Source organism: Microplitis mediator, chromosome 6 (assembly GCF_029852145.1).
Source record: "Microplitis mediator isolate UGA2020A chromosome 6, iyMicMedi2.1, whole genome shotgun sequence".
Taxonomy (NCBI): domain Eukaryota; kingdom Metazoa; phylum Arthropoda; class Insecta; order Hymenoptera; family Braconidae; genus Microplitis; species Microplitis mediator.
Window position 1 is genome coordinate 11,742,594 of NC_079974.1, and position 10,842 is coordinate 11,753,435.

Consider the following 10,842-nt stretch of genomic DNA (forward strand, 5'->3'; position numbering starts at 1 on the left):
CATAAATTCTAAAAATATTCTATCATGAAATGAAATATTTATTTTTTCTTGTTTCATATATGTATATAAACAATAACAAACAAATATTTATTTCATGATCGAATATTTTTAAAATTGTGTTTGTATTTATTTGTAAATTATAATCACTCGCAGTTTATTGTGACAAATATACAATTTTTTATAATTGGAATGCTTAAATTTATTAACAATTTCTTTACAACATTCATAGGTTTTATATTAATAACAATAATAGTAACAATAATTGTGAGCTTAATATCAAGACTAGTCGTTGTGACTAGCACTGGTGACACTAACTTATAGTTTTATTTTTATCTGATAAGCTTACTTTTATGTTTTGAGATCATTAATTTAGACTTCGAAAACAGAAAACTCTTTATACTATTAAAAAAAAGTTTTTAGAAAACAACTTGTAAATATAAAGATCGTAACTAAAAATTATTTGGCAACTTTTTGCTTTTTGGCAGAACCATTTGTAGGATCGGTATTTTTATTGGCTCGGTCACTACCGCGTTGAAACCAGGCTTTTATTTGATGTTCAACATTAGGCTTTGTAACGTTCAAGGTGCATAATAAAATTTCTAAAAAAGAAAAAAAACGAAGAAAAATTAATGAACATAATAATTTAAATACAGCATTTATTTATAGCTAGTTTAGTTGTAAATATTATATTTTATCTATAAGTACCAAAATTATTTTACTTTGACAGTAGAAAGATCAATCAAAGGCTTCAAAAAGTAAGTTATTGCTAGAACTTGAAGAGTACCCTCGCGGTTTTGCGAATGCCGTAAAAATGCCATAAATTTTCGGCATTTATACACATGCCGTAAATTTACCGTAATAATTTGGTAATAATATGGTTATATTGGCCAGTTTTTTTCCTGTACTTATACTGTAGAGTTACCAGATTACTACAGTAAAATTACTATAAAAATGCCGTACTTTTACCAAAAAAATGCTGTAAAAAAACTATAAAAATTCAGAACTTTTACCGAAAAAATGCTATATAAATACCGCAATAATGCGATAATTTTATAATAATAAAATCGTATTTTTTTGGTAATTATACCGTAGATATCCTGCGATTTTGCCAGATTTATCCTGATATAATGAAAAATTGTAAAAAATTTGGTTTTATTTTATATTTGCTTCTGCGGTTAAAATCATCGAAAATGTGCAAAGTGTAAAATTTTATAATTTATTCTATTAGTTCACACATTTCTTATTGAAACAAAAGAATGTAAGTGAAAATAAGAATCCGGGAAAATTGAGGTTTTCAATTTTCTTAAGTTTGTTTGTATAGATATAAATACAATTAGCATCAACTTTCGAATAAGCGATTTGGCATAATGGTTAACAGATCAGACTTTAAATCATTAGGACTCGGGATCGAGCCCACGAGTTGGCGGGTTTTTTTTTTTTTTTTTTTTTCATGACAGTTATTGTACCTATAACTTTATAATGTTATATATAATTATATATAATTAAATAAAATTTTATATAATTATATATAATTTTTGTTCCGGGTAGAACGGTTTGATGCTGCAAAAATGCCGAAAATATACGATAAATATGCTGTATAATTACGGTTTTAATGCTGTTAAAAGACCGTATTTTTTCTGTGTTATTACCGTAAATATTCTGAATTTTTTTCGTGAATTTTTGGTAGTATTGCGGCAAAAAAACTGGCCAAAATAACTTGAATAATACCATATTTATGCAGTATTTATACCGTATAATTCCGGTATTATTTCAGTATTTCCAAAACCGCGAGGGTAGATACCCTGCTTAAAAAATCTCGTAGAATCCAATAGATTCTCATGAATTCCTATAGAGATTTTATAAGAATAAATGAGTTCTATGAGAAGTGCTATAGTTAAGTATAGGGCCTTATACATACAGCTATGAGAATCTATCGGATTTTTTAAGCAGGATAGTTAATCTTACAATATTATTTATCGCTCTCTTACCACTAATAATTTCTACGAAAAAACATGCTGAGATTTTAATCTCACTGTGTAATCCGGACCATGCCACTTGTTTTGCCAACTCATCAGAAATGAATAATTCCAATGCAAAACGAGTGGCTTTTTGTACATTGCGACCACCAGCTTTCCTTATCATGTCTTTCTGTAATATTTTTATGATAGTTATTCAAAAATCATAAAATATCAACAGCTAATTAGTACTTACAAATTCATTTTGCATAGAAACATTGTTCTTGAGACTATGATTGAAGTTTGCGTAAAAGTTCGTCAGTCGCTTCACGTGTGATTTTATGTTTAACATGCCACTCTTTGATGAACTCAGTAAGAATTGCATCATTATCACCACTAGCAACTTGATTGTTTACATGGAGATTAAGTAATTGATACTCTGATCGGGTTACTGGTTGATCAAAAAAGTTAAGCCCATCAATCAATGGCAAAGGCTCATCATTAGCTTGATCGACAGCTCCTGAAAAACGGCTAGGATCATCTGAAACGTCTGAATCGCGGCTACTGTTATCGTCGTCATGGTCGTTGTCGTTATTGTCATTGTTGTAAATATTAATGTTAGTGTTATTATTATTATTATTTAAGTTAGATAACAAATATTCCGGTGCAAGTATTTGTTGCGTACGTCGTTTTCGTTGTGGTGGTCCAAGCAAATCAAGCGGTTTTCGTATCCGCTGTCGAAAATTTTCATACTTTATAAATAAAATTTTACCTTTTATGAACCGTTGAGTATTGTTAATCAATAGCTATAAATTATATTATAAATTGCGAGCCCAAAAACTCAGCCCTTAAGACTCTACGGTGATTGAACTTCACTTCGATCCTAGATCAATTAGCGATAAGACGTATAATTTAGTTTTACTGTCATATACTAGCAATTTATTTGCGAGTTTGTTAATACGGATAACTACTTTGTAAATCGGGAAATTAACTTGCGTTATCGTTGTATTACTGGCAATTCTCTTGTGATATACTTTACTGTCCAAGTTTACTGATTATTATAAACAAAGTTAGTTCAATTAGATATTATTGTACGTTACCGGCGATATAATCACAATATAAAATTATACTGTGCCACGCATCTGTCTACATTACATCCAGCGCTTGCACTTTCTTGTAAGTAATTTTTATTATTATAATTGGCAATAAACAATCATTGTACTTGTTAATCATTCACTGTATCTTTTATCTGTTCATCCTACTTATTTCCTATTTTACTGGTAAGCTTATCGAATAGTCTGATAAAATAAATATTAATTAAGTTACAAATAGTAATTTGACCATCAATAAGAATATTCTATAATTTTATAAGCCGTGAGGTAAGTTGATGTTTTCTCATACGTTGCCGAGTTTGAATAAGTGCGGGTCTTTGCTTTGCGCGAACCCCAGCCCACTGCTCTGTCCAAGTAAAATAAAATTTGTTAGAGGCCAGCCTAAGCCAGGGTTCAACCCGCGAATTCTGGTGGCTGCTGGTAAAAATCGCGAAGACGAAAAGCGATTTGTCTCAACTGGCGCTCGAACAGGGACTTTGCAGTAGTTCAAACGGGCAACGAAAAGTCTTTATTAATTTTTCTCACGGCTTTACAGTAAAAATTTTATAAAAATTCCCAGTAATAATTTAAAAAAATTTTCTTACCAGTATCAGAAAAAATATACTTTTCTACACTCATAATTGTATTTCATTATATCATTCATCACCAGCATCTAATTTCACAACATAATTAATTTCCAAAACTCTTTTATTTATTATTAATTGTATCAGATAATATTTGTCATTGTAATTTTGTGTGCCGGTTCGTTCTTATAGGAATTTCGTTGTTCTGTGACCTTGAGCGTATACTAGCTACACGCGTCATAATATGAGACGTTAGTGTTTATTTACCTTACAGTTTACTTGATAATAACAACGCAAAATAAACACTTAAAATTTTAAAATAAAATTTTGTTCGTATATTTTCTAAGTCCAGTAAGTAACTTAATTTGTAACACAAAAGATTATTACACTCGTTTCCGATTTAAAATAAAATATCTTTTGCTCGACGAAATAAATTAAGTACTTAAGCAAACTACAAATAAAATCTTTGCAGTAATAAATAAAAGTTTATTAGTCATCAGGAATTTATCAATTAAAATAAAATAATTTATTAACTTGAAGATTTATTAATAGTAATCGGATAACTTTTAATAAATTATTTTCTGCCAAAATTTAGTCGAAGATTAAAATTGTAATTAGAATAAAATTTCTGTAATTATCAGTAATCTTAATAGCTTAATTAGTCATCACATCATGTTGCCGAGGACACCGATTCCAAAACCACTTCCAGCAGTTACTAGTAATAATTATAATAATATTGGTCACAATTTACTTCAATTTCCGCCTAATCCAGCATCAAGCTCAATAATTCCTACGACTAGTGCCATTGATGATTTGCTAGACCTCACGGGAGGTATACATAACAGCACAGTGAATAATAATAACGACGTTTCTGTAAATAATATGATTGGCCATCCAACTGCACAGATAAATAATGCGAGCTTAATAGCAGTCTTGTCAAATGCTATAGCTCAGCTACAAACTGAATCTGCAGCCTTGCAAGCCGCACGCCAAGAGTCGTCACTGACGGGTACAATCTCACGACCTTCCAATACGTTACCGATATCATCGAATTCGGGAACGGCAATACAAGCTAGAAATAATCTAACTTTTCCAAATAGCTGTATTTCTAGCACATTAATGCCCAGAGAATTGTTTTCAACGGCTACTGTCTCACAGGCAGCAAATCCCCTCACGGCTGGCCATCTTGCTCCGCAATCGTATGTGCAATCGTCTCAAGCAAGCAGCGTGTCATCAGCTGTACATCAATCACCTGCGCAGGAACCGTACGCGCATCAAACGGTCCCACTACCAATTCATACGTTACCGTCGTATGTACACACGCAGCCACTATCATCTAATATGATACCAGCAAATATGCAGCCTGTAACGTTCCATCACCCACACAACGTGACAACTGGGTATACGAGCGCAATGGGCTTTAATTTTACTTATCTGTACGAAATCAGTCGATTTGTAAAATCGTGGAATATTTCTTTTCCTTCTCGGAATCGTACGTCGTCATTTGATGCACGAAAATACATCAAAACTATAGAACAACGTATGCGCAGCTATGACATTCCTTTCGAGAATTTCCCTACGGTTGTAACCAATACACTCAACGGTAACGTCCTTGAGTGGTATTATCAAAATGAAGAATTATTTATTAATTGGGCAACTTTTATATACTATTTTAAAATCTGGCAAACGCAACAGACCGATGAGGATTTATTGCAAGAGATCTACGCAGCTAAGCAGGGTAATGACGAAACTGGAGTATCTTTCGTGAACCGGATGCAAGGAGCTTTTATGCAATTGGAGGAGCCGTTACCGCAAGCGAAGCAAATTCGCATAATAATCGCGCGGTTCAATCCGTGTTTTTTGCAAAAATTTGCAGGGGAAAATATCTCGAATTATGCGGAATTATTTACGCGTGTTAGTGCTTGGCAGGCGACGGCTAACGCACTCAATTCCAACTACAATGTCTCAAATAAACAAAGAGCACGTAGTCCCATCGATCACTGTATCCAAGACTCTCCAGATTTTGATTCAATCAACATTATAACTACCGCACATCCACATGCATCACAGAATAAAAAACTCAGTTCTAATAAAAATAATAATTGTAATTGTCATCGAAATTCAAGGCAGTCTGACAATAGAGCGAATGATTCAAATTTAGAGCTTCCAGCTTTACTAAATAATTTTATATCATTCATGAAATCATTCCTGGAAAGATTAGAACGAATAACCCTGGTTAAAAAAAAAATTAAAGAGGATTAAAAATGAATTGAATCCTTTTTAATTCTCTTTAGAGAATTGAATAGAATTAAGGAGAATTCATATTTAGAAATTTTTAATACTATTTAATTCTCTTCAGAGAATTAAATAGAATTAAGGAGAATTCATATTTAGAAATTTTTAATACTATTTAATTCTCTTCAGAGAATTAAATAGAATTAAGGAGAATTCATATTTCCAAATTATTAATACTTTTAAATTCTCTTCAGAGAATTAAATAGAATTAAGGAGGATTCATATTTTGAAATTTGTAATATTTTTAAATTCTCTTCAGAGAAATCGAATAGAAAAAAAAACTATTCCCAAGAAAAATATAGAGAGCCCGAACTGGGATGGATATCCCGAATTGTCCATGGGGAAGACCACTGGTTATACCAAAAATAATATATTATCTATACCAGATATATATATATAGGACGTGGTGCAGGGTATACTGCGCCACTACCAGTAGGTACTTCCCACTCTGCTACGCAAAGTTCACTTGGAAGCAGTAGAGTGAAGACTGACGATTAACATCCGCTGCATTTGCTTTTAACACTTCTACTATAAGTGTCCATATCCAAGAAGCCCGCACGCTCTAGCGGTGAGCGCAGAACTAACTTTCGCTCACTTACTCTCTCCCGCCAGATTGTCGGTCGGCGAGCGTCTCACGATCACTCTTACATTTTTTTTCCCGTTGCCTTCTTCTCTTATGATTACTTTTTTTTCCAAAAATTTCTCCATAAAAAAAAAATAAAATTTCACGTATAAAATAATTATTTCTTTTCATTCCCAGAATAAAATTTTAATATATAAATAATTACAAATCATTATTATTTTGTTTTTTCAGTTTAAAAAAAAAATTAATTTTTTTTGTTATGGTTACGATTCTCTCGAATTCTCAGCGAGAACAGGAATTGCAACATATGACTTTGAAATTAAAAAAAACAAGATGGAATTGAACTTTTTCGAATCCTGTTTTATTCTCTCGGATTCTCGAAAGGAACAGTAATTGCAACATTATTTTAGAATGGAAAAGAATTAGTTAGAATTAAACTTTTTCCAATCCTCTTTTATTCTCTTAAATCCTCCACGGGAACAGAAATTAAATATTATGTTAGAATTAAAAAGAATTAGTTAGGATTAAACTTTTTTGAATCCTTTTTCATTCTCTTGAATCCTCCGCGAGCACAGAATTTCAAAGTTATTTTAGAATTAAAAAGAATTAGTTAGAATTCAACTTTTTCCAATCCTCTTTTATTCTCTTAAATCCTCCACGGGAACAGAAATTGAATATTTTTTAAGAATTAAAAAGTATTAGTTAGAATGAAACTTTTTCCAATCCTCTTTTATTCTCTTGAATCCTCCGCGAGAACAAAAATTCAAAGTTAATTTAGAATTAAAAAGGATTAGTTAGAATTAAACTTTTTCCAATCCTCTTTTATTCTCTTGAATCCTCCGCGAGAACAGAAATGAAATATTGATTTAGAATTAAAAAGAATTGGTTAGAATTCAACTTTTTCCAATCCTCTTTTATTCTCTTGAATCCTCCACGGAAACAGAAATTAAATATTATTTTAGAATTAAAAAGAATTCGTTAGAATTAAACTTTTTGAATCCTCTTTTATACTATCGAATCCTCCGCGCGATCAGAAATTGCAATATTATTTAAGAATTAAAAAGAATTAGTAAGAATTAAACTTTTTCCAATCCTCTTTTATTTTCTTGAATCCTCCACGGGAACAGAAATTAAATATTATGTTAGAATTAAAAAGAATTAGTTAGGATTAAACTTTTTTGAATCCTTTTTCATTCTCTTGAATCCTCCGCGAGCACAGAATTTCAAAGTTATTTTAGAATTAAAAAGAATTAGTTAGAATTTCACTTTTTCCAATCCTCTTTTATTCGCTTGAATCCTCCACGGGAACAGAAATTGAATATTTTTTTAGAATTAAAAAGAATTAGTTAGAATTCAACTTTTTCCAATCCTCTTTTATTCTCTTGAATCCTCCACGGGAACAGAAATTGAATATTTTTTTAGAATTAAAAAGAATTAGTTAGAATTAAACTTTTTCCAATCCTCTTTTATTCTCTTGAATCCTCCACGGGAACAGAAATTAAATATAATTTTAGAATTAAAAAGAATTCGTTAGAATTAAACTTTTTGAATCCTTTTTCATTCTCTTGAATCCACCACGAGCACAGAAATTCAAAGTTATTTTAGAATTGAAAAGAATTAGTAAGAATTGAACTTTTTCCAATCCTCTTTTATTCTCTTGAATCCTCCACGGGAACAGAAATTAAATATTATGTTAGAATTTAAAAGAATTAGTTAGGATTAAACTTTTTTGAATCCTTTTTCATTCTCTTGAATCCTCCGCGAGCACAGAATTTCAAAGTTATTTTAGAATTAAAAAGAATTAGTTAGAATTCAACTTTTTCCAATCCTCTTTTATTCTTTCGAATCTCCCACGGGAACAGAAATTAAATATTAATTTAGAATTAAAAAGAATTAGTTAGGATTAAACTTTTTTGAATCCTTTTTCATTCTCGTGAATCCTCCGCGAGCACAGAATTTCAAAGTTATTTTAGAATTGAAAAGAATTAGTTAGAATTCAACTTTTTCCAATCCTCTTTTATTCTCTTGAATCCTCCACGGGAACAGAAATTGAATATTTTTTTAGAATTAAAAAGAATTAGTTAGAATTAAACTTTTTCCAATCCTCTTTCATTTTCTTGAATCCTCCGCGAGAACAAAAATTCAAAGTTAATTTAGAATTAAAAAGGATTAGTTAGAATTAAACTTTTTCCAATTCTCTTTTATTCTCTTGAATCCTCCACGAGAACAGAAATTGAATTTTTTTGTAGAATTAAAAAGAATTCGTTAGAATTAAACTTTTTCTAATCCTCTTTTATTCTTCTTAATCCTCTACGGGAACAGAAATTAAATATTATTTTAGAATTAAAAAGGATTAGTTAGAATTAAACTTTTTCCAATCCTCTTTTATTCTCTTGAATCCTCCACGGGAACAGAAATTGAATATTTTTTTAGAATTAAAAAGAATTAGTTAGAATTAAACTTTTTCCAATCCTCTTTTATTCTTTCGAATCTCCCACGGGAACAGAAATTAAATATTAATTTAGAATTAAAAAGAATTAGTTAGGATTAAACTTTTTTGAATCCTTTTTCATTCTCGTGAATCCTCCGCGAGCACAGAATTTCAAAGTTATTTTAGAATTGAAAAGAATTAGTAAGAATTCAACTTTTTCCAATCCTCTTTTATTCTCTTGAATCCTCCACGGGAACAGAAATTGAATATTTTTTTAGAATTAAAAAGAATTAGTTAGAATTAAACTTTTTCCAATCCTCTTTCATTCTCTTGAATCCTCCGCGAGAACAAAAATTCAAAGTTAATTTAGAATTAAAAAGGATTAGTTAGAATTAAACTTTTTCCAATTCTCTTTTATTCTCTTGAATCCTCCACGAGAACAGAAATTGAATTTTTTTGTAGAATTAAAAAGAATTCGTTAGAATTAAACTTTTTCTAATCCTCTTTTATTCTTCTTAATCCTCTACGGGAACAGAAATTAAATATTATTTTAGAATTAAAAAGGATTAGTTAGAATTGAACTTTTTCTAATCCTCTTTTATTCTCTTGAATCCTCCGCGAGCACAGAATTTCAAAGTTATTTTAGAATTAAAAAGAATTAGTTAGAATTCAACTTTTTCCAATCCTCTTTTATTCTCTTGAATCCTCCACGGGAACAGAAATTGAATATTTTTTTAGAATTTAAAAGAATTAGTTAGAATTAAACTTTCTCCAATCCTCTTTTATTCTCTTGAATCCTCCGCGAGAACAAAAATTCAAAGTTAATTTAGAATTAAAAAGGATTAGTTAGAATTAAACTTTTTCCAATTCTCTTTTATTCTCTTGAATCCTCCGCGAGAACAAAAATTCAAAGTTAATTTAGAATTAAAAAGGATTAGTTAGAATTAAACTTTTTCCAATTCTCTTTTATTTTCTTGAATCCTCCACGAGAACAGAAATTGAATATTTTTTCAGAATTAAAAAGGATTAGTTAGAATTAAACTTTTTCCAATTCTCTTTTATTCTCTTGAATCCTCCACGAGAACAGAAATTGAATATTTTTTCAGAATTAAAAAGAATTCGTTAGAATTAAACTTTTTCCAATCCTCTTTTATTCTTCTGAATCCTCCACGGGAACAGAAATTAAATATTATTTTAGAATTAAAAAGGATTAGTTACGATTAAACTTTTTTGAATCCTTTTTCATTCTCTTGAATCCTCCGCGAGCACAGAATTCCAAAGTTATTTTAGAATTAAAAAGAATTAGTAAGAATTAAACTTTTTCTAATCCTCTTTTATTCTCTTGAATTCTCCGCGAGAACAGAAATTTAAAGTCATTTTAGAATTCAAAAGAATTCGTTAGAATTAAACTTTTTCCAATCCTCTTTTATTCTCTTGAATCCTCCGCGAGAACAGAAATGAAACATTGATTTAGAATTAAAAAGAATTGGTTAGAATTCAACTTTTTCCAATCCTCTGTTATTCTTTTGAATCCTCCACGGGAACAGAAATTAAATATCATTTTAGAATTAAAAAGGATTAGTTAGAATTAAACTTTTTCTAATTCTCTTTTATTTTCTTGAATTCTCCGCGAGAACAGAAATTCAAAGTTATCTTAGAATTAAAAAGAATTAGTTAGAATTAAACTTTTTTTAATCCTCTTTTATTCTTTTGAATCCTCCACGGGAACAGAAATTAAATATTATTTTAGAATTAAAAAGGATTAGTTAGAATTAAACTTTTTCTAATTCTCTTTTATTCTCTTGAATTCTCCGCGAGAACAGAAATTCAAAGTTATTTTAGAATTAAAAATAATTAGTTACAATTAAACTTTTTCCAATCCTCTTCTATTCTTTTGAATCCT

General features: G+C 30.0%; 1 protein-coding gene across 1 annotated transcript; it reads right to left on the bottom strand.

Moving 5' to 3' along the window:
• Window positions 1–304: 304 nt before the first annotated feature.
• LOC130670075 (uncharacterized) lies at window positions 305–2,698 on the bottom strand. Its single transcript, XM_057473249.1, has 3 exons — window positions 2,212–2,698; window positions 1,989–2,148; window positions 305–599 (listed from the first exon to the last, which is right to left on the bottom strand). The coding sequence occupies exons 1-3, from the start codon at window positions 2,341–2,343 to the stop codon at window positions 457–459; spliced, it is 435 nt and encodes a 144-aa protein (XP_057329232.1). The 5' UTR covers window positions 2,344–2,698; the 3' UTR covers window positions 305–456.
• Between the last annotated feature and the right edge of the window lie 8,144 nt (window positions 2,699–10,842).